Here is a 25,318-nt window from a genome sequence, read left to right on the forward strand (position 1 = left end):
ATTTTATTTATTTATTTACTTACTTACTTACTTACTTACTTACTTACTTACTTACTTACTTACTTACTTACTTACTTACTTACTTACTTACTTACTTAGATAGATAGATAGATAGATAGATAGATAGATAGATAGATAGATAGATAGATAGATAGTCCAATACAAATTGAAAGTTAAAGAGAATAAAAACATGTAGTAGTAAATATCAGGGAAAGGATAGAAGAAAAGATATGAGAACAGAATACATCAATGAAGAATAGAGGAAAAGATATATGGATGGAAGAAAAGATATATAGATATAGGAGGGGCAATTGGACGGCATGGAAGGCACACTAGTGCACTTATGCTCATCCCTTATATTTTCATAGTCACTTTATGAAGTGAGTATGAAACCATCCTACATACGGGAGCCAGGATGGAAGAAGGACCACACTTCTGTGGCCTGGGACTGTGGAACTCATACCACCCCGTGGTTATTTTCCTCCTGCTCAATTTAAAAAATTACATTTTTAATCAGGGGTGGGTTCTAACTTATCTCGCTGCTCGTTGGCATGTGTGTGTTTTGTGTGCATGCGCACTAATGAAATTTTTTAAAAAATTAAATAAAGCTAGAAAAAAGACGCACAGCGCCGGAAGGATTTTTTTAAAAAAAATCCAGAAATTTTTTAAAAATTCATTAAAAAAAAAAAAAAGATACGGCGCCCGTGGACCAGCACCGATAGATCCGGTTTGGTGAGGTCGTTGTGATGTCACCATCAGGTTGCTACCAGTTCAGGTGAACTGGTCCGAACAGGGATGAACCCACCCCTTGATTTTAATGCTAAAGAGCATAGTGGATGTTTGGGATGCTTATTTTGCAAAGTATGTGCATCTGATGGGAATGGCATGTTATGTAGAGAGCAGGATTTTTCTATTATTACAGGGAGGATCATAGGGTGTTTGTGTGAGGAATACAGACTGAGATCTGTGGCTTACACAGAAAGAAGGATGACTGATGTCTCGTTTTTACCCATGTGCCAACTCTTTGATAAGTTTTCACATTGTGTTTCCTTCTCATATCCCTTCTTTCCATCTTTCTTTTTTCTTTCTTTCTTTCTTTCTTTCTTTTCTTCCTTCCTTCTTTCCTTCCCTCTGTCCCTCTTTTCCTCCCTCTCTTTCCTTCCTCCCTTGCTCCCTTCCTTCCCTCCTTTCTTTCTTTCCTTCCTTCTTTCCTTCCCTCTCTCCCTCTCTTCCTCTCTTTCCTTCCATGCTTCCTTGCTTCCTTCCCTCCTTTCTTTCTTTCCTCCTTTCTTTCTTTCCTTCCTTCCTTCTTTCCTTCCCTCTCTCCCTCTCTTCCTCCCTCTCTTTCCTTCCTTCCTTCCCTCCTTCCTTCCTTCCTTCCTTCCTTTCTTTCTTTCTTTCTTTCTTTCTTTCTTTCCTTCCTTCCTTCTTTCTTTCTTCCCTTGCCTCTCTCCCTCTCTCCCTCCCTCTCTTTCTTTCCTTCCTTCCTTCTCTCACCTCCCTCCATCTAGGCCCTTCTCTTTCTGCTTTCCATCCCCTCTCAGATTTTTCCCTGTGGCACGTAAAATTTATGTTCATTTTTCTCCCTGAAAACACAAGGCAAGCAGACCAATATATTAATTTATAGTGACATCTCTAAAGAGAAGAGATGATCAGCCACTAAAACAAAGCCACTTCAATTTCATTTTCAGTGCAGTCTAAATAGATACAAAATTTAATTTTTCTGAATGAGAAACACCACCTCCCACATAATCTTTGCTACTCTACTCGTGGTTGCCTTGAAAATCCCACTGTGTACTTTTCCCATCATGTGTTGCCTGTATGAGATATTATCCGCTTCACCCCACCAAATAATAGGTAACTCAGGATTAAACTTTTATATGGCTTCATAAAGTATAAATGATGTGCTGTATTTCATGCAGTTGAAGTCCATTCCAACTCTGTTGTTGTTATTGTTGTCGTTGTTGTTGTAAATACATTTTTATTTAACAACAAAATAAATACCTCTGCATCTGTCTTCTCTATATTTTTTACCGAGAGAGGAAGATTTGACTCAAATATTCTAAACGTATTTATTTGTCTATTTATTAATTGCATTTATATGTTACCCTTCTTATTGTCAAGTGACTCTGCATAGCTTAAAACTTTCCTAAATTAATTGAATTAATTGGTTATTAATTAAGAAACTGAATTCCACTTCTTCCATCATATAATATACATTATATATTGTTCTGTCTGGGTTCCCCCAGACCTCAACACCAACTGGAAAAAACAGCCAGACACGCTGGTAAAAGCAAAAGTACTTTATAGCTTGAAAAATAAACACAGAGAAAAACCTGTTCTTCCCAACAGGCAGGCTAGGAGACTTTACAGCAGAGTCCTGATGTCCAGACAATACAGCAAACTTCTTGCTGGCACACCCACCATTGTAGAGCATAAGACCCCCACCTTTCCCCCCCAAGGTTTCAGTATTCAAAGTCACAAACCAGAATTCCAAGACGCCAAAGATCACAGCCAGGTCCCAGGACTCCCAAAGATAATACTCCACAAGCCAGGAAGGGTGGGTCTGCCTTTTAGCCTTTCCAGAGAGCACCACACCCAAACCCAGCTGTTGCCTCTTTAGTGCTGAAAGTACCCAGCCAATTGGTCCCTTCTTTGTGTTGCTCTTCTCTGTCGCAGATCGATTATTGCTTGTGCATTTTCCGCTAAGGAATCCAGGCTGCTTGCTGGGGAGAGCTCCCTCTCGGGGGCCTCTGGCTGTTCCCCCTCTTCCTCAGCCTGGGATTCCTCCTCCTCGTCTGCCTGCACCTCCTGTTCCTCATCCTCCCCCTCTGAGCAGGAAACCGACAGAAGATCAGCCGTTCCCTGAGGGGCCTCGGACGGAATCACAACATATATAAGTTCCTGTCCCTATGCTTTTCTTAGATATGGCAGACAGGAAAAATCAGGATTTTAATTTCTGGATTTATTCTTTTTTAATCTGCAGGTTGAAATGTTGAGATCCTCTACTATGCCAATAGTACTGCTGTATTACTTGACTCTCTGGGGTAAGTGTTGACACATGACCCGTCTTTGTTGGTGTGGGCTAAATCCTATAGGCATATATTTTGTGACTGAGTGATCTTGACAGCTGCTTGCTGTTTATGCTATAGGTCAGGGGTCTCCAAACGTGGCAGCTTTAAGACTTGTGGACTTCAACTCCCAGAATTCCTCACTCAGAATTCTGGGAATTGAAGTCCACAAGTCTTAAAGTTGCCAAGTTTGGAACCTCCACTGAAGTGGATGCAATTAGTTGGCCACACATTAACCTTGTGACTGAGTAAGCTGGTAAATTTCTCCTAGATTTGAGGCACATACTTATTGCTTGCCAAAAAGGAGCCATTGAGGGCAGGGGTTGTTCATTTTTTATGGGGCAGCAGCAGCAGAAAAAAAAAACAGATTGGGAATCTTAAGCTTATTTTTTGCAGACATACTGAATTTCTGGTCTGTTTAGACCCTGCCAATTTTCCTTTTGCATGAATTGCTAATCTTCTGGGTACAAGTCCAATCCAAATTGTTGGTTACCACCGTTAAAACTCTACAATGGCTTCTGGTCAGGTTATCTGAAAGACCACTAGTTCCTTACTATATCCACCTGACCCACCAGGGTGGGAGGACAGAGTATGATACAGGTGCCATCAATTCTCATCTTGTAAGGCCATGAAAAAGGGCCTTCTCAGTAGTGGCCCCTTCTCAATGGAATATCACCCCCCCATCCCCCAAGATATGGTTGGCTCCACCCTGTTGCTTTTCTGAAAGGCACTAAAATATGGTTTTCTCAGTCGGTCTGGGGACCACGAATGGAGATGGAGCTGATCAAATGTTGTTGTTACTATGGGGCAGTGGGGGTTGGGTTTTTATTATTCATTTCATTTTAAAATGTAAGCCGGCCAATTTGCCTCTGTGTGAATTGGGTGGGTAAATTTGTCAAATAAAGGAAGAGAGGGAGAGAGGGAGGGAGGGGGGAAGGAAGGGAGGGAGGGAGGGAGGGAGGAGGGAGGGAGGAAGGAAGGAAGGAAGGAAGGAAGGAAGGAAGGAAGGAAGGAAGGAAGGAAGGAAGGAAGGAAGGAAGGAAGGCGTGAGTCTAGTTTATTTTCTGGAAAGTAAATTTGGAGATGCAGTAAAAATTTCATTAGAATAAATATACCAGGATCATTGTTATAAATTGGAAGAAGACACTCTACTATGTTGAGTTCCACTCAATTATGGGCCATTTATTAGTTCTAAAATATTTGATTTGAATGCAGAAGATTCTAAATCCAGTCTAACCAATTTAATCTAAATTTCAGAAAGAGTCACTATCAGTCAAAATAGATATGAAAAACTGATTTAGCTCTTGCTAGTGTTGTGTTGAATTTCAGATCATGTATATAAACAGTGTTATATCTATGTATACTACCAATACATAAGACAAAATTTTTTAAAAAAATGCTTAGGAGGGATATTCTACCACATGAATCCCAGCGGCCGATAAGGTCCCACAGAGTTGGCCTTCTCCGGGCCCCATCGACCAAACAATGTCGTTTGATGGGCCCCCAGGGGAAGAGTCTTCCCTGTGGTGGCCCCGGCCCTCTGGAATCAACTCCCCCCAGAGATTAGAACGGTCCCCACCCTCCTTGTCTTTCGCAAATTACTCAAGACCCACCTTTGTCGCCAGGCATGGGGGAGTTATTCCTTCCCCTAGGACATTACAAGTCATGTATGGTATGTTTGGGTGTATGTTTGGCTTTTTATAATAAGGGTTTTTAGTTGTTTTATTAAATTGGATTGTTACATGTTTTTTTTTTAAATCATTGTTGTTAGCCGCCCCGAGTCTGCGGAGAGGGGTGGCATACAAATCCAATAAATAAATAAATAAATAGATAGATAGATAGATAGATAGATAGATAGATAGATAAATAAATAAATAAATAAATAGACAGACAAATAGACAAACAGACAAACAGACAAACAGACAAACAGACAAACAGACAGATAGATAGAAAGATAGATAGATAGATAGATAGATAAATAAATAAATAAATAAATAAATAATAAACAAACAAACAAACAAACAAACAAACAAACAAATAATATGCCTGTACTTTGAGATCTAAGAAGAGCAGAAAGTTTGGACTGATACAAAGGTTTGGGTGAATCATCTTCAAATGCATGTATCTGATCAATACATTTCAAGAATTATTCCCATGATTTTGCATCATGTCACGTGTATTCACTGTATAATGAATTTGGTGCTATGTTTAAGGTGCCATGTTAGAAACAGGGAAATGGCACATTCTTATCCTGCCTTAAGACACAAAGCTCGCTGGGGAACTTAGTCACTCTCTTCTTCTAGGAAGGAGGAGCCAAGGGCAAACTTCCAAAATCTGACTCAAAAGCAAAAAAAATCAAAAATCAAAAACCCAACTCTGTTATTGTAGTAAATATAAAAATATGTATGCATGTTTGGGTGGTTGTAAAAAACAGACGCACACATGAATACCTAAGCCAGAGAGATAAAGGTAGCTTAAGAAGAGGATTTTACTTTATGATTTATGATTAATTAGATTTGTATGCCGCCCCTCTCCAAAGACTCGGGGCGACTCACAACAACAACAATACAATACACAGAGTACAAATCCAATATAAGTTAAAAAACGAAATTTAAAACCCATAGATATTCAAAACAATCATTACTACACAATCACACCATTCTCATGTATTACAGTCAAGAAAAAAGGTGGGGGGGGGAGAAATAATTATTCCCCCCAAGCCTGGCGACATAGATAGGTCTTCGACATCTTGCGGAAGGCGGGAAGAGTAGGGGTAATTTGAATCTCCAGGGGGAGTTGATTCCAGAGGGCCGGGGCCGCCACAGAGAAGGCTCTTCCCCTGGGTCCCGCCAGATGGCATTGTTTAGTCGATGGGACCCGGAGAAGGCCAACTCTGTGGGACCTGATTGTTAATCCTACTTCAGAAATCTCAGTGGAAAAAAATCCCAGAGCTGAAAGGGTTAACAAAGGGGGGGGGGGGAAGAACTGTATGAAAAGACATACAGTGGTACCGCTACTTACAAACTTAATTCGTTCCGTGACCAGGTTCTTAAGTAGAAAAGTTTGTAAGAAGAAGCAATTTTTCCCATAGGAATAAATGTAAAAGCAAATAATGTGTGCAATTGGGGAAACCACAGGGAGGGTGGAGGCCCTGTTTCCTCCCAGGAGATTCCTAGAGAGGCCCCACAGAGGCTTCTCCACACCTTTTTTTGGCCCTGTTTCCTCCAAGGAGATTCCTAGAGAGGCTCCACAGAGGCTTCTCCCCGCCTTTTCCGGCCCTGTTTCCTCCCAGGAGATTCCTAGAGCGGCCGCACGGAGGCTTCTCCCTGCCTTTTCTGGCCCTGTTTCCTCCCAGGAGACTCCTAGAAATGCCCCACGGAGGCTTCTTCCTGCATTTTCCGGCCCTGATTCCTCCCAGGAGACTCCTAGAGAGGCCCCACGGAGGTTTCTTCCTGCCTTTTCCGGCCCTGTTTCCTCTCAGGAGACTCCTAGAAAGGCCCCACGGAGGCTTCTCCCTGCCTTTTCCGGCCCTGATTCCTCCCAGGAGATTCCTAGAGAGGCCCCACGGAGGCTTCTTCCTGCCTTTTCCGGTTACAGTTTCGGAGGCTCAGGTTTGTAAGTGGAAAATGGTTCTTGAGAAGAGGCAAAAAAAATCTTGAACACCCGGTTCTTATCTAGAAAAGATCATAAGTTGAGGCGTTCTTAAGTAGAGGTGCCCCTGTACTCTTGATTATGCTTCCTAGGGATGGCAACATCTTGCTCCGCAGAGTGGCTTGCCAAGGTTTCTATGTCACCCATAGGACAAAGCGTTTTCTGTCTGATTGTAACTCACATATATCTCTGTCAGTTTCCAACACATTTCAGTCAGGCCATGCGTGTAATGACATGCCTTGATCATTCTGTGCACCACTCATGCCCTGGAGGCCCATTACTAATCCAACTAGGTCACAACAAGCATCGGTAGGAGCACAGTCAGGCTCGGAGAGCAGCTGGCACCGTGCCATCTCCATCTGCAGCCGCACAAGAACTCTCAAATGTCGACAGTAGACTCAGGCGGGTCAGTCCTAAACTTTAGCCATAGCAATAGCATAATTCCATCTGTCCGTCCATAACCCTGGGGGGGAAATTATTCACCCCCTCAGAGAGGGTCTGCAACTTGGGCGTCCTCCTCGATCCACAGCTCACATTAGAGAAACATCTTTCAGCTGTGGCGAGGGGGGCATTTGCCCAGGTTCGCCTGGTGCACCAGTTGCAGCCCTATCTGGACCGGGACTCACTGCTCACAGTCACTCATGCCCTCATCACCTCGAGGCTCGACTACTGTAATGCTCTCTACATGGGGCTACCTTTGAAGAGTGTTCGGAAACTTTGGATTGTGCAGAATGCAGCTGCGAGAGCAATCATGGGCTTCCCCAAAAATGCCCATGTTACACCAACACTCCGCAGTCTGCATTGGTTGCCGATCAATTTCCGGTCACAATTCAAAGTGTTGGTTATGACCTATAAAGCCCTTCATGGCATCGGACCAGAATATCTCCGGGACCACCTTCTGCCGCACGAATCCCAGCGACCGATTAGGTCCCACAGAGTTGGCCTTCTCCGGGCCCCATCGACTAAGCAATGTCATTTGGCGGGACCCAGGAGAAGAGCCTTCTCTGTGGCAGCCCTGACCCTCTGGAACCAGCTCCCCCCAGATATCAGAGTTGATTAGATTAGATTAGATTTATTGGATTTATATGCCGCCCCTCTCCGAAAACTCGGGGCGGCTCACAGCAAGACAAAAACAATACATAATGACAATGACAATCCAATACCCACCACCCACCACCCTCCTTGCTTTTGGCAAGCTCCTTAAAAACCCACCTCTGTCGTCAGACATGGGGGAATTGAAATTTCTCTTCCCCCTAGGCTTATAGAATTTATACATGGTATGCTTGCATGTATGAGTGGTTCTTTAAATTGGGGTTTTTAGATTATTTTTAATATTAGATTTGTTTACATTATCTTTTTATATTGTTGTTAGCCGCCCCGAGTCTTCGGAGAGGGGTGGCATACAAATCTAATAAATACAAATACAAATACTGAGACTTCATAGTGCTTTATAGTCCTCTCTAGGTGATTTATGAATGTCAGCATATTGCTCCCCAGTAATCTGGATCTTCATTTAGCAAGGCTGAGTCAACTTTGAGCCGGTCAGGATCGAACTCTTGGCAGCGGGCAGAGTTAACCTGCAATACTGCATTCTAACCATTGAGGCATCACAGCTCAAATGAGATTGAGCCAAAATCTGCGTAAAAACTCCACCCATCATCCTTGTGATGAGTCCAAAATATTCTGCATTTTGTTGGAACCATCTTATATATTGGGCACTATCTAACAAAAGCAATGGAAACTGCAGTTTAATGTTTCCAAATGTAAAATAATGGGTGAGCAGTGTGGTCGGGCGGTAGGAAAAGCAAGTAGGATGCTTGGCTGCATAGCTAGAGGTATAACAAGCAGGAAGAGGAAGATCGTGATCCCACTGTATAGAGTGCTGGTGAGATCACATTTGGAATACTGTGTTCAGTTCTGGAGACCTCACCTACAAAAAGATATTGACAAAATTGAACGGGTCCAAAGACGGGCTACAAGAATGGTGGAAGGTCTTAAGCATAAAACGTATCAGGAAAGACTTAATGAACTCAATCTGTATAGTCTGGAGGACAGAAGGAAAAGCGGGGACATGATTGAAACATTTAAATATGTTAAAGGGTTAAATAAGGTCCAGGGGGGAAAGTGTTTTTAATAGGAAAGTGAACACAAGAACAAGGGGATACAATCTGAAGTTAGTTGGGGGAAAGATCAAAAGCAACATGAGAAAATATTATTTTACTGAAAGAGTAGTAGATCCTTGGAACAAACTTCCAGCAGACGTGGTTGGTAAATCCACAGTAACTGAATTTAAACATGCCTGGGATAAACATATATCCATTGTAAGATAAAATACAGGAAATAGTATAAGGGCAGACTAGATGGACCATGAGGTCTTTTTCTGCCGTCAGTCTTCTATGTTTCTATGTTTCTAAAATGAAATTCAATGGTGGAAAAAGTAAGACAAGAAAAACAAACTTCACAGGTAGAGTATATATGGTGCCCTGCTCAATAGAAGTAACTGTGAGAGGCATCTTGGAGTCCTAGTGGACAATCATTTAAATATGAACCAGCAGTGTACAGCATCTGCCAAAAAAAGCCAACACAATTCTAGGCTGCATAAACAGAGGGATGGAATCAAGATCATGTGAGGTGTTAATACCACTTTATAAGGCCTTAGTAAGGCCACACTTGAAATACTGCATTCAGTTTTAGTCATCATGATGTAAAAAGGATACTGAGACTCTAAAAAGAACTCAGAGAAGAGCAACAAAGATGATTAGGGGACCGGAGGCTAAAACATATGAAGAACAGTTGCAGGAACTGTGTGTGTTTATTTAATGAAAAGTAGGAGCAGGGGAGACCTGATAGCAGTGTTCCAATATCTCAGGGGTTGCCACAAAGAAGAAGAAATCAATCTATTCTCCAAAGCACCTGAGGGTTGAACAAGAAGCAATGGGTGGAAACTAAACAAGGAGAGAAGCAACTTAGAACTAGGGAGAAATATCCTGACAGTCAGAATAGTTAATCAGTGGAACAACTTGCCTCCAGAAGTTGTGAATGCTCCAACACAGGAAGTTTTTAAGAAGATGTTGGATAACCATTTGTCTGAAGTAGTATAGGGTTTCCTGCCTAAACCTAGAAGTTATCCAAGGTCCCTTCCAACTCTGTTATTTTATTATATATTGATGTACCAATGCTCCTTGATCGTTTAAGGATCCTCATTACTCATATTCCAATACTTTTCTGAGAAAATATGATAGAACATTCCATAATAGCACCCGTCTTTGCCAGAGAGAAATATCACAAATTGCTGTCTACAACGAATCTTAACCTTCGGATATATAAAGCAAAATAACAATTGAGCAATTGAACATGTAAAAAGTCTCCCCTCTGAATAATTGCAAATTGCCCTTCTGAAATTGACACTGATAGCAATTATTATTAGCTGGATTTTATCCTCCAAAAGCTCAATGCATTTTAATTTAGTGTCCCATCCTCCATCCACATTCTGGACCACTAGTTTTAAAAAGATGTTAAAGAGACTTCCGGTTTGATGTCACGCCGGTACGGAGAAGCAGCCTTCTCTCAACTGAGGGGGAGGGAAATGTTACCACCTATCTCCTGTTTACAACACAGTTGTTTCGATAGTTCCAAGAAGCTTCCACACCCATTTGCACTCTGATTCAGGTATCCCGAGGGCACAGATAATCCCCCACGGGACCTCATGACTCTAAGAGAGCTAATGGCCCACTTTCAAAGTGACGAAGAACCAGATGACAGCAAGGAATATAAATCCTTCCATTCACTAGCATTCAGCCAGAACTGAGGGTGCTTCCTGGATGTGGAGTGAAACATCTTCAAGAATCAGAATCCTCAGAAAAAACAATTGCTGCCAACCTGACTTCTATTGAGGACCTGTATATAGTGTTGGGCGAACCGAACCTGCAAAGTTTGGGTTCGTACCGAACTTTGCGCGGTGCGGTATACCGAACCCGAACCTGAATTTTTGGAAAAGTTCAGCAAAAGGTTCGGGTTCGGGTTCAGGAGAGCGCAGCTGTCACCTTCCGAAACAGCCGGGGAGCTGTCGGCCAGTCGGGAGGCGAAAAAGGAGGTGGGGCCGGCTGAAATGGGGACTCCAGGAAGGACATCTCAGTGACGTCAAAGCTCTGCCCATGGAATCCCCTTGTGGAATTCCCCACCTCCTTTTGTGTCTCCCGACCGGCCGACAGCTCCCCGCCTGTTCTGGGAAACAGCTGAGGTGCTTCTTGGCGGTCTCCCGAACGCCAAACCCGGAAGTTAGGCAAAAGTTCAGGTTCGGGTGCCGAACCCGAACTTTTTTTTAAATTCGGGTGCTGAACCCGAACCCGAACTTCGTTGGGTTCGCCCAACACTACCTGTATATTACATGAGTCAAAAAGAGGGCTGTGAAAATATTTACTGACCCCTCGCATCCCGGACATAAACTGTTTCAACTCCTACCCTCAAAAACAAAAGCTGCAGAGCACTGCACACCAACACAACTAGACACAAGAACAATTTTTTCCCAAACTCCATCACTCTGCTAAACAAATTCTTTGTGTGTCCAATCACACTTGGCCAATAAAGAATTCTATTCTATCTGCAACAGTCTCAAAATGGGTGAACAGTGCAGTCATGCAGTAGGGAAAGCAAGTAGAATTCTTGGCTGCATAGCTAGAGGTATAACAAGCAGGAAGAGGGAGATTATGATCCCGCTATATAGAGCGCTGGTGAGACTATATTTGGAATACTGTGTTCAGTTCTGGAGACCTCACCTACAAAAAGATATTGACAAAATTGAACGGGTCCAAAGACAGGCTACAAAAATGGTGGAAGGTCTTAAGCATAAAATGTATCAGGAAAGACTTAATAAACTCAATCTGTATAGTCTGGTAGACAGAAGGAAAAGGGGGGACATGATCGAAACATTTAAATATGTCAAAGGGTTAAATAAGATTCAGGAGGGAAGTGGTTTTAATAGGAAAGTGAACACAAGAGCAAGGGGCACAATCTGAGGTTAGTTGGGGGAAAGATCAGAAGCAACATGAGGAAATATTATTTTACTGAAGGAGTAGTAGATGCTTGGAACAAACTTCCAGCAGACGTGGTTGGTAAATCCACAGTAATTGAATTTAAGCATGCCTGGGATAAACATATATCCATCCTAAGATAAAATACAGGAAATAGTATAAGGGCAGACTAGATGGACCATGAGGTCTTTTTCTACCGTCAGTCTTCTATGTTTCTATCTAAAAGCAAAAAAAAAAAAAAAAAAAAATCCAATTGCTTTTTAAAAAAGCACATTTGGGACATCCGTGACCTGGATGATTGAGAATCTCCATAGATATTCACACAATAATAATTAAGTGAAGTAGGTTGAAGGGAGAAATATTAACTCAGGTGAAGTATCCTACAGAATTCCACGAGTGAGTGCCAATTTCCTGATCTTAGCAGAACCCCTTAACATTACATTACATTTTCCCTTGGATCAAATTTCTCCCCATCTATCTCAAGGCAAGGTTTGGCCGGATGCAGAAGAAACTTTGCCCCTATTTGAGACCCATGGAAAGACATTCCTTAGCAGGTGTGGCTTCCAAGCATTTTGACCTCCTACTTTCTTAGAAATTAACGCTCCTGCATGCCCAGGTGTGGCCCTTTGGAATGCTGGACAGACACATCCTGTGAGTTAATGATTGGCAAAGATTTGGAGGTGGGAGGTTAGCTATTAATTTAAAAATAAAAAAATAAAAAGCAGAAGACTGAGCTGTGAGGCCGAATTGGAGACAGAGCCCTAAGCTCTAAATAGCTGGTGGAACGAGGCCCATGGGCAACACTCCAACATCCCTGTGACCCACTTTACTAAATTCTCATGTGAAAATTCAAGCAGCCACTCACGTCAATGTGGCTCAGAATCAGTCATGGGCTGCTGCCCACATTGGGGGGGACGTGCAGTGGGGGTATCAAAAATGGCACTTTCATATAGTAGATAATGTATATTTTTGAGTATCAGTGTATAATACATATGTACACATACGGCCTATATTATATTATTATTATTATTATTATTATTATTATTATTATTATTATTTATTAGTTTTGTATGCCGCCCCTCTCTGTAGACTCGGGGCGGCTCACAACACACTAAAACAGTTCATGACAAATCTAATAATTTACAATTTAAAATACTTTAAAAACCCCATTATTAAGCAGACATACATACAAACATACCATACATAAATTGTATAGGCCCGGGGGAGATATCTCAGTTCCCCCATGCCTGACGACAAAGGTGGGTTTTGAGGAGTTTACGAAAGGCAAGGAGGGTAGGGGCAGTTCTAATCTCTGGGGGAGCTGGTTCCAGAGAGTCGGGGCCGCCACAGAGAAGGCTCTTCCCCTGGGCCCGCCAACTGACATTGTTTAGTTGACGGGACCCGGAGAAGGCCCACTCTGTGGGACCTAATCGGTCACTGGGATTCGTGCAGCAGAAGGCGGTGTCGGAGATATTCTGGTCCGATGCCATGAAGGGCTTTATAGGTCATAACCAACACTATACATAAAGGATTAAGCAGTATATATTGGATGTTCAGTAATAGTAAATATCTTGTATCTCTTTGAGGCGAGGAGAGGCCAGGCACCCTAACCCAAACCTTTGACGTGAGTGACATCAAGTTGACCACCTTTAAGCCAGTCACATGACCTTTAAGGCACCCCCTGGTCACATGATCGTCAAGCCATTCCAACCTGTTCACATGGCCGGCAAGCCACTCCTAGCCAGTCACGTGGTTGACAAGCCACTCCCACCCGGTCACATGACCACCAAACCACACTCACAAAATAAGCCACGTCCACAGTGTGGTAGTAAAAATTTTTTGTGGTCCTTCACTGCACAGAATTGATTCATTTCCACCGTTGCGGTAGGAGCCGGGGTGGCGCAGCAGGTAGAGTGCTGTACCGCAGGCCACTGAAGCTGACTGTAGATCTGTAGGTCAGCGGTTCAAATCTCATCACCGGCTCAAGGTTGACTCAGCCTTCCATCCTTCCGAGGTGGGTAAAATGAGGACCCGGATTGTGGGGGCAATAGGCTGGCTCTGTTAAAAAGTGCTATTGCTAACATGTTGTAAGCCACCCTGAGTCTAAGGAGAAGGGCGGCATAAAAATCAATGAATGAATGAATGAATGAATGAATGAATGAATGAATGAATGAATGATAATAAATAAACAAACAAACAAACAAACAAACAAACAAACAAACAAACAATAGTGAAAACTTCCCTTGTCTCTCTGCCTGGATCATATAACATTTTCATATCTAAAAAGAAATAAGTGAAAAATCCTAAAATTCCAGCTATCATAATTCCATCACTCCAACAATTAAACCAACAAAAATAAATATTTTATATTTAGAATAATATAAATCTTAAACTACTTAAGAGGTATCTTATTAGTTTGCATTCAATCTGATATCTGAGCATCTTGGGAATAAAATAGAATAGAATAGAATAGAATTCTTTATTGGCCAAGTGTAATTGGACACACAAGAAATTTGTCTACATTAAAACTTTTCCTTACTTGTCATCTTTCACAAGTACAACTTTGGGTCATCCTCCCTGAATCCATCTCAAAGTATAGTGCCTAAGACTGGGTGCAGCACTTGACATGGGATTTGATCAATTCCAAATAAAGCAGAATGATTCCTTCCTACGGAAATGATATTTCTACCGATGAAGCCTAAAATTTCCCTTCTTCGCAGCCCCATTACTCACATTCTGCTGACAATCAACTACTCCAATTTCTCAAGTGTTCTTACCAAGCTAAATAGCCACCATTCTGTACCTGGGCTTGTGATTTCTATCATATAAATGAGAAACTTCGTATTGGTCTCTGTCGCATTTCATTATATTTTCAGCAATTTTCTCTAACCTATCCACATCATTTTTGAATCTCATTCTGCCTTTCTGAATGTTAGCTAGCCCAGCCAATTTTGTGCTATCTAAAATTTAATAATCATTCTCTGCCTGTCCTCATTCAATCCATTAATAAAAATATTTTTAAAAATATGGGAACCTCTGGGCACCCCATCAATACTTCACTGTTGATAAAGTGCTAATGAGCACTCCTCAAATACGATGTTCGAATAAGGTCTCCGTCTACCTGATTGTCAGGTCATACATTTCATTCTTTAATTAGCTTGCTAATCAAGCCGACAGTGCTTTACAGAATCTTTTGCTGAAATCAAGATAACTTATGCATACAGCTTTCCCATATTTTATAAATTGGAACTACCTGGTTAAAAAAATAGATAACTTTAGTGTTGCAAGATTTTCTGAGAAGAAATTTGTAGTAATGACCACATTGTTCTCGGAGTGCTTCGAGATTCATTTAGGATTTGATCTAGATTCTAGAGTACTTTGAGATAGATTTAGGATTTGATAGAAACATAGAAACATAGAAGACTTATCAGGAAAGACTGAATGAACTCAATCTGTATAGTCTGGAAGACAGAAGGAAAAGGGGGGACATGATCGAAACATTTAAATATGTTTAAAGGGTTAAATAGGGTTCAGGAGGGAAGTGTTTTTAACAGGAAAGTGAACACAAGAACAAGGGGACACAATCTGAAGTTAGTTGGGGGAAAGATCAAAGGCAACATGAGAAAATATTATTTTACTGAAAGAGTAGTAGATCCTTGGAACAAACTTCCAGCAGACGTGGTTGGGAAATCCACAGTAACTGAATTTAAACATGCCTGGGATAAACATATATCCATCCTAAGATAAAATACAGGAAATAGTAAAAGGGCAGACTAGATGGACCAAGAGGTCTTTTTCTGCCGTCAGTCTTCTATGTTTCTATGTTTCTATGACTGACGGCAGAAAAAGACCTCATGGTCCATCTAGTCTGCCCTTATACTATTTCCTGTATTTTATCTTAGGATGGATATATGTTTATCCCAGGCATGTTTAAATTCAGTGACTGGATTTACCAACCACGTCTGCTGGAAGTTTGGTCCAAGGATCTACTACTCTTTCAGTGAAATAATATTTCCTCATGTTGCTTTTGATCTTTCCCCCAACCAACTTCAGATTGTGTCCCCTTGTTCTTGTGTTCACTTTCCTATTAAAAACACTTCCCTCCTGGACCTTATTTAACCCTTTAACATATTTAAATGTTTCGATCATGTCCCCCCTTTTCCTGCTGTCCTCCAGACTATACAGATTGAGTTCATTAAGTCTTTCCTGTTACGTTTTATGCTCAAGACCTTCCACCATTCTTGTAGCCCGTCTTTGGACCTGTTCAATTTTGTCAATATCTTTTTGTAGGTGAGGTCTCCAGAACTGAACACAGTATTCCAAATGTGGTCTCACCAGCGCTCTATATAAGGGGATCACAATCTCCCTCTTCCTGCTTGTTATACCTCTAGCTATGCAGCCAAGCATCCTACTTGCTTTTCCTACTGCCCGACCACACTGCTCACCCATTTTGAGACTGTCAGAAATCACTACCCCTAAATTGATCTAGAATCTCTGTACAAATTGATGGTGATACCATACTTGGAGTACTGTGTACAGTTCTGGTCACCGCACCTCAAGAAGGATATAATGGAACTGGAAAAGGTTCAAAAAGGGCAACGAGTATGATCAAGGAGACCAGATTGCAACGCCTTGGTCTCTTCAGCCTTGAAAGACGGTGTTTAAGGGGTGACTTGATCAAAGGGTATAAAATCATGCATGGGATAGAAAAGGTGGATAGAGAAAAAAAATCTTTTCTCTATCACACAATACTAGGAAAAGGGGGCACTCCCTAAAGCTCATAGGTAAGAAAGCGAGGACAAATAAAGGGAAATATTTCTTCACCCCGAGGGTCACTGGTTTATGGAATTCACTTCCAGAAGAGGTTGTGACAGCTGTCAGCCTGGGTAGCTTCAAGGCAGGATTAGACAGATTCATGGAAGCCAAGTGTATCGGTTGTTATTGAAATGGATGTCTATGTGCCGCCTCTATGTTGGTTGAGGCAGCTGGGTAGCATTTGGTTGGGTTGGTTGGGTACCATTTGTCGGGGATCGAGGGAAAGGGAGGGTCTTGCCTTCTCTTTCTGCTCAAGATCCCCATGGACAATTGGTGGGCCAATGTGTGACACAGAATGCTGGACTCGATGGGCTTTGGCCTGATTCAGCAGGGCTCTTCTTATGTTCTTATGTTAATTTTCCGAAGTTGCCTGAGCTACAATTCAATGGTCTCCCCCCCTTTTCCCCTTATTTCTGCTTCCCAACTTCTGGTGGGCCCAGTAGGCTTCTATTTCACCCTCCCCAGGCTCCAAAAGCTTCCCTGGAACTGGTGGAGGGCAAAAACGGCCTCCCGCATCCCTACAGGAGGCTCTCTGGAAGCCAAAAACACTCTCCCAGAGCCTATGTGCAAGCCAAAAATCAGCTGGCTGGCACACACATGCATGTTGGAGCTGAGCTAGGGCAATGGCTCAAGTGGCAGCAGATATGGCTCGGCGTGCCACCTGTGGCACCCGTGCCATAGGTTCGCCATCACTGCTCTAGAGTCTTGATGTCTTCTTTATAGTATAGTGACCAAAACTGGATGCAATACCTTAGATGTGGTCTAACTAAGGCTTTATGGAGTGGTATTAGTACCTCCCTAGTCCTAGATTGTATCCCTCTATTAAGGCGGCTTAGGGTTGCATTGGCCTTTTTGGCTGCAGCTGCACACTGTGTCTCATGTTTAGCTCCTTGTCCACTAAGACAGTGTTTCCCAACCTTGGCAACTTGGAGATATCTGGACTTCAACTCCCAGAATTCCCCAGCCAGCATTTGCTGGCTGGGGAATTCTGGGAGTTGAAGTCCAGATATCTTCAAGTTGCCACGGTTGGGAAACACTGCACTAAGACTCCAAGATCCCCCTCACAGAGTATTGAAACGTAGAAACCTAGAAGATTGACGGCAGAAAAAGACCTCATGATCCATCTAGTCTGCCCTTATACTATTTTCTGTATTTTATCTTAGGATGGATATATGTTTATCCCAGGCATGTTTAAATTCAGTTACTGTGGATTTACCAACCACGTCTGCTGGAAGTTTGTTCCAAGGATCTACTACTCTTTCATTAAAATAATATTTCCTCATGTCCCCTTGTTCTTGTGTTCACTTTCCTATTAAAAACACCTCCCTCCTGGACCATATTTAACCCTTTAACATATTTAAATGTTTCGATCATGTCCCCCTTTTCCTTCTGTCCTCCAGACTATACAGATTGAGTTCATGAAGTCTTTCCTGATACGTTTTGTGCTTAAGACCTTCCACCATTCTTGTAGCCCATCTTGGGACCCGTTCAATTTTGTCAATATCTTTTTGTAGGCGAGGTCTCCAGAACTGAACACAGTATTCCAAATGTGGTCTCACCAGCATTGAGCCTGGTTTCACCAGTCTTGGATGAGAAGTGAAACATCTTCAAGGAATAAAAGCAAGGAAAAAGTCTAATTGCCTTTTGAACAAGTACCTTTGTGATAAAGGGATCATTTGGTCCTCAGTGAGGAATTCTATTTCCTACTTAACTCCCAGTTGTTTATTCTTAGGATTCTAATTATGCAATTTGATTATGTATATTAGATTTCAAGAGGCATGATTAAAATTCACGGCCAAAACAGACCATACGTGGGGAAAGGCTCCCCAGAGGATGAGTAAGGTCCTGGGTCCCCCCTGTAGCCTGATCTACCCTCCCCAGCCAGAAGCAAGCATTTGCAGATGAGTGGCTGGGGAAATTAAAATTCCCAGATGTAGGTTTGTTTATTATTTTAATCTTCAGTATGTGTATAGTAGATCATTAGTGTGGATAGAGAGATAGAAAAAAAATCACAGTTATTAGCTTTTCCTTCGGTAAGGGAATACAAAATAGGAATTTATTTTTCATTCTGCTCCCTCTAGAACTAAAAAAGCATTTTTATTGTTAGTCATCCCAGAATCACCGGGCTATTTCATTCATGATCTGCTTTATTTCACTGATATCTAGTGGAAACTCATGAGTCAAACTGATATACTGTATAGTGCTAGGCATTTACAACAATGCATTTGTATTTCATAACAAGACAGAATGAACCAATTTTCTGAAGCAATTGTTCCTAGCTGGCCAGTTTAAACAATAACAATAGCTACAAGAAACCCTCAAGCTTAAATTTTGCTTATAATTACTGGGATGGACCAGTTGGGATATGAGGAAACCTTAATACTGTATGTCAGAATAAGAAGTCATGGTTTATTCTTGATTTCTTTTTGTTTACTTTTGGGGGAAATTATCACAGTATCAACAGTAGACACTTTCAAATTTCTACCACGTTTCTCCGAAAATAAGACACTGTCTTATATTAATTTTTGCTCCAAAAGTTGTGCTACGTCTTATTTTCGGGGGGTGCCTTATATTTCTCAAATAAGACAAATTCACAGGCAGAAAAGCTGACACCCCCAAAGAAAGTGTGCGGTACGTTACACTGATTACAGTACGGTACCGGTCAGTATGGCACCCACACACACAAACGACGGCACTTATATGGTACAACAGTATACTCCTGCTATTGCAGCTTCCGGCCACCAGAGGAACTACAGTCTACGCACTGTAGTGGCGACTGTAATGGCGAGGAGACAGCAGCAGACTGTGTCTGCTGTACTGGACGGTACAAAGCGATGGAAGGGGCCAGCAGGGGACGCCACATTATTACGGTACCGTTATGAACAGCTTTGAATGGTACCGTATGTTTTTCCACCGTACCATATGTAAACTTGACTACGCCTTATTTTCGGGGGGGTGCCTTATATTAGCAAATTCTGCAAAACCTCTGATATGCCTTACTTTCGGGGTACGTCTTATTTTCGGGGAAACAGGGTAGGTTCTATCAAAAACATCATCAAAAAAGCACAACAAAGAATGTACCAACTTCTTTCTGTGCCAACTCAGGAAGCTCAAACTGCCCAAAGAGCTGCTGATACAATTCCAGAGAGGAATTACTGAATCTGTCATCTGCACCTCTATAACTGTCTGGTTTGGTTCTGTAACCCAACAAGATAGACACAGACTTCGTAGGATAATCAGAGCTGCAGGAAAAAACATTACACTACTACCAACCTGCTTCCATTGAGGACCTGTATACTGCACGAGTCGAAAAGAGGGTGGTGAAAATATAAACTTGACAAAAATCTATTTGGAGTGCTGTACCTTTTTTCATCGATGTCAGACGTGCAAAAATAAACATAATCTATAATTAGATAAACATCAGATTTTTAAAAAGATCTGGCAAACCCTATCAAATTAATGAGGAAGGTATTAACCTGTTTGAGTATGTTTTCTTTTTATTTTATCTTCCTTCCTTCCTTTTCTTGATATAAATTATGTATTTAAGTGCTTTTTATGTGTGTCTACTTGTTTGATCCTCCTTTTTATTTACATATGAACATAGAATTAGGTTAGAAGAGCAAGAAATATATCGATGTGAAAAACCGCATAAGATGTAAAATTGTATATAAAGTAAAACAAGCAAGGAAAGAGAGACTAAGATATCTCTCTACTTTCTGTATGTACCATTGTTTGCTTTTATGAATTTCCAACAAAAACTTTTTAAAATTAAAAAAAAAAGAAAATTTTTACTGACCCTCACATCCTGGACACAAATTGTTTCAACTCCTACCCACAAAACGTCGCTATAGAGCACTGCACACCAAGAAACTAGACACAGAAACAGTTTTTTTTCCTGAATGCCATCACTCTGCTAAACAAATAATTCCAGGTAGTTTTCAACTTATAGCCATTTGTTTAGTGACCATTTGAAAGTTACAAACGGCACCGAAAAAAGTGACTTATGACTAACTTTGCAGCATTCCCATGGTCACATGATGAAAACACGGCAACTGGTTCATATGTGTGGCAGTTGCAATGTCCCAGGATCATGCGATCCCCTTTTGTGATTTTCCGACAAAGTCAAGAGGAAAGCCAGATCCACTTAACAACCACGTGGCTGATTTAACCACTGCAGTGATTCACGTAACAACTGACAAAGCTGACAAGTGGCAAAGCTCACTTAACAACTGTCTTGCTTAGCAAGTTTATTATTTATTTATTTATTGGATTTGTATGCCGCCCCTCTCCGCAGACTCGGGACGGCTAACAACAATGATAAAAACAGCATGTAGAAATCCAATTAATAAAACAACTAAAAACCCTTATAATAAAACCAAACATACACACAAACATATCATGCATAACTTGTAATGGCCTAGGGGAAGGAATATCTTAACTCCCCCATGCCTGGCGGCATAAATGACTCTTGAGTAGTTTACGAAAGACAGGGAGGGTGGGGACAGTTCTGATCTCCGGGGGGGGGGGTTGGTTCAGAGGGCTGGGGCCGCCACAGAGAAGGCTCTTCCCCTGGGGCCCGCCAAACAACATTGTTTAGTCAACGGGACCCGGAGAAGGCCAACTCTGTGGGACCTTATCGGTCGCTGGGATTTGTGCGGTAGCAGGCGGTTACGGAGGTAATCTGGTCCAATGCCATGTAGGGCTTTAAAGGTCATGACCAACACTTTGAATTGTGACGGAACTGATCGGCAGCCAATGGAAGCCACGGAGTGTTGAAGAAACGTGGGCGAATCTTGGAAGCCCCACGACGGCTCTCGCAGCTGCGTTCTGCACGATCTGAAGTTTCCAAACACTTTTCAAAGGTAGCCCCATGTAGAGAGCGTTGCAGTAATCGAACCTCGAGGTGATGAGGGCATGAGCGACTGTGAGCAATGACTCCCTGTCCAAATAGGGCCGCAACTGGTGCACCAGGCGAACCTGGGCAAACGCCCTCCTCGCCACAGCTGAAAGATGAAATTTGGCACTCGATTGTGGTCGTACGTTGGGAATTATCTGTATTAGTGATGTATTAAAATCCTTCTGAGTAACTGGGTTTCTGTGACATGCAAACCTAGTCTTTATATCATCTTCCATCTGGAACAATAATTACCTTATTTTTATCTCAGTTTTTTTTTTTAAAAAATTTTTTTGGCTTATATGTACCAGGTTGGAGTTATTTAAATAGTTGATGCTATTATTGTTGTTGTAGTACATTTTTTTTATTTTTTCTCCACAATTTCCAAATATACATCAATGCATATACCTTCAAATATATCAGTAATAAACATAATTATACATTTTTATCCAATCAGTCATAAGTCCATATCCTGTTTGTACCTATTTTATGCTGTTACTTATCAGTCTGTTTTTCTTCGTTTCTTTACACTTTCTTCCCTCTATCTCCATCTCCTCCCTCTACCTTCTTATTTTTAGCCTTATATTACTTATTACTTACTTACTTGCTTACTTATTTTTCACCACCCACCCACCCACCACCACCCACTCACTCACTCACTCACTCACTCACTCACTCATTCATTCATTCATTCATTCATTCATTCATTCATTCATTCATTCACTCATTCATTTGATTTCTATGCTGCCCTACTCCTTGGACTTACACCTTACTCCTTCTCTCCTCCTCCTGCTTCCTCCATTCCTTCTTCCCTCTCTTCGCCTTTCTACTTCCTCTTTCTCCCTCTTTATTTTTCCCTGAGAGATTCTTATCCTAATTCATCTTATATTCAACAGACTGATAACATATTCCCGTACATCTTTAAACTATCGGTGTCTCTTCTCAACAATTGATCTAGATTTCGAGGAGGAAGCATTAGACTAATAGCATATACCTAGAATAAAGAGACACATGCATAGAAATGATATAAAAATTATAAAGTTGATGCTATTATGAAGCATGATTAGGTTTCTTTGCGGGTGGGGACATGGTGTTCTGGTCTTTTTGGAAGGGATCATATTTTCCACAATGCCAAGATATTGTATATTTTATATGTTGTGAGCTGCCCCAAGTCCTCAGAGAGGGGCGGCATAGAAATCCAATAAATACATAAATAATAAATAAATTTCATTTTTTTAAAATGGACTGAGTGGGGCTGTTCTGTTGCTTCTTTGACCAGGCCAGATAGCTGAAGTTCAGGGCACAGAAGAGCCTGATTTATACCATGGTTGTTTGGAAGGAAGTTGTTACCCAGCCACAGGAAACCTGCTCGTTGGGAGGGCCCAAAACCTGAGCACTACATCCACATGCGGCCTGGAAGAGCCTCAGGAGTATTGCATCGTCAGCCATCTTCAGGTAACACTGGTCGAGACCTGGTGAACTCATGCTGGCTGGGGAATTCTGGGAATTGAAGTCCACAAGTCTTTTTTTTATATATATATATTTTTATTAGTTTTTCTTTAAGACAAACAATACGAACAACATTTAACATTTAATGGAGCTGCCATTGCTCTGCTAATCATAGAAGTCTAACTAATACAAAAAAAAAGTCTAACTATAATCAGATCAATACAGAAAAACAGTTCATTAAATAGTACTATATTATAACATCTGCATTTATGTTTCCACTTTGATATTATAATTTGCATAATTAAAGTCAATTCTAATATCCATAAATTGTATCAATATACTACTAAACTATAACATTCAGTTCTATATTTTCTCTTTAATAATATAATTAAACTAATTAAACTCAATTAATTAAACAGAAAAAACTTATACTTAAAATTTCTTAATATACTGCTATGCTATATAATTATTACAATTTAAAATCTACTTCTTTATATCTATTTTAACAATGTAATAGAATGATTAAAATCAGTTAGTCAATCTAAAAACCTCATCCTTTCAATTTCTTAATATACTTCTATCTTTAAAATTTCAATATATTATATATTTAATTTAGTAAATTCAAATGTTTTAAAATTTATTCATGTGAAGTCCACCAGTCTTAAAGGTACCACGTTTGGAGACCCGCTGGACTAGTGATAACGGTAACCCAACACCATGAAGGTCATTAAAGATACGTGCAATACTTTTGTATATTGAAACCAGAATGGTTCTTTTGACAGGACTCTGAGAAATGCTTCATGTGTGACTCACGCTCCGCCTCTTTCCGTGAGAGCCACCACATTGAGAATGTCATCTACCTTACTGGGCAGAATGGTGAACCGACCTGGTGGCAGTCTGAGAATGGTAAGAATGACAAAATTTGGAAGTTTTGGTAGCTAATCTTCATTGGTTCCAGATGTCCAGCAAACTCCCCAAAATTACATATCTCCAGATCTTGTTGGTCTTCAGCAAGACATTTTTAATCGTGTGGCCAGATCTTGGCTGACCACAGCTGACCTCTATACCGGCACCACTATATTTGCTGCCACCTAGTGGTTTTCTCAGACTTTTGAAGTCCAGATCTGGGAGTCGTATTTTTCATGAACTGAAAAAGAGAGATTGTGCAAGACAGAATGCCTGTCCCAAGATCATGAGCTGGCGCTGTCCCTCAGGTGAGACTAGAACTCAGTTTCCAAGTTTCTAGCCTGATGCCTAAACCTCAATACGAAATGGAGTCTCTGTTCCAAATACTGCAGAATTACAATTACCAGTTATCAATCACCATTGGCTAAACTGGAACTATAAGAAACTATACATAATAGAATAGAATAGAATAGAATAGAAATTCTTTATTGGCCAAGTGTGATTGGACACACAAGAAATTTGTCTTTGGTACATGTGCTCTCAGTGTACATAAAAGAAAAGACACATTTGTCAAGAATCATGAGGTAAAAAACACTTAATGATTGTCATAGGGGTCAAATAAGCAATCAGGAAACAATGTTAATAAAAAATCTTAAGGATACAAGCAACAGGTTACAGTCATAAGTGGGGTTAACTTGATGCCATGGTTAAGAAGTTGAACTGGGACCACTCTGGAAGCCAGAAACAGCCCGTTTCCCAACTTCTGGTGTGCCCAGTAGGTCCACTTTCCACTCTCCTCAGGCTCCAGAAACTTCCCTGGAGCCCGGGGAAAGCAAAAATGCCCTCCCCCATCCCCCCAGAAGTGCTCCGGAAGCAGAAAATGTTCTCCCAGAGCCTCTGTGAGAGCCAAAAATCAGCTGGCTGGTGAACACATGCGAACTGGGTTTGAGCTAGGGCAACGGTTCACGTGCCAGCAGATATGGCTCCACATGCCACCTGTGGCACCCGTGCCATAGGTTCACCATCACTGGATTATAAGATGCAGGTTTGCTGAAGAGAACCTGTCCTTGAAATCTCCACGCTCAATTTGGAATTCTGAATGATGGAGGTTCGCAGTCATGTGGGAAGTTGACATGACAAATTAGACTTCCCACTGCGCCCACTCAACTTTCAGTTCATGAAGACTAATGAATGGGTGGGGAGAGATAGAAAAAGGATGGTCGTGCTAGATAATAATAATAATAATAATAATAATAATAATAATAAGAATAATAAGAAGAAGAAGAAGAAGAAGAAGAAGAATTTAATAAGAATTTATTAGATTTGTATGCCGCCCCTCTCTGAAGACTCGGGGCGGCTCACAACAATAATAAAAAACAATGTTATAGCGGAACAAATCTAATATTAAAAAAGAAGCATATAAAACCCTATCATATTTAAAACCAAACAACACATACATACCAAACATAAAATATAAAAAGCCTGGGGGAAGGTGTCCCCAT

General features: G+C 41.3%; 1 protein-coding gene across 3 annotated transcripts in view; it reads left to right on the plus strand.

Annotated features, from left to right (window-relative positions):
- Positions 1–25,318, plus strand: part of LOC139160312 (laminin subunit beta-1-like) — a 140,702-nt gene that overhangs the window by 24,179 nt on the left and 91,205 nt on the right. For all 3 annotated transcript variants that reach the window (XM_070738054.1, XM_070738056.1, XM_070738055.1), the window contains exons 2-4: positions 2,987–3,047; positions 22,741–22,916; positions 23,693–23,816. In XM_070738054.1, the coding sequence (XP_070594155.1) occupies positions 2,993–3,047; positions 22,741–22,916; positions 23,693–23,816 (355 nt within the window). In that variant the 5' untranslated portion in view covers positions 2,987–2,992. The remainder of the gene's footprint in view (positions 1–2,986; positions 3,048–22,740; positions 22,917–23,692; positions 23,817–25,318) is intronic.

The sequence above is a fragment of the Erythrolamprus reginae genome, chromosome 2 (assembly GCF_031021105.1).
Source record: "Erythrolamprus reginae isolate rEryReg1 chromosome 2, rEryReg1.hap1, whole genome shotgun sequence".
NCBI lineage: Eukaryota > Metazoa > Chordata > Lepidosauria > Squamata > Dipsadidae > Erythrolamprus > Erythrolamprus reginae.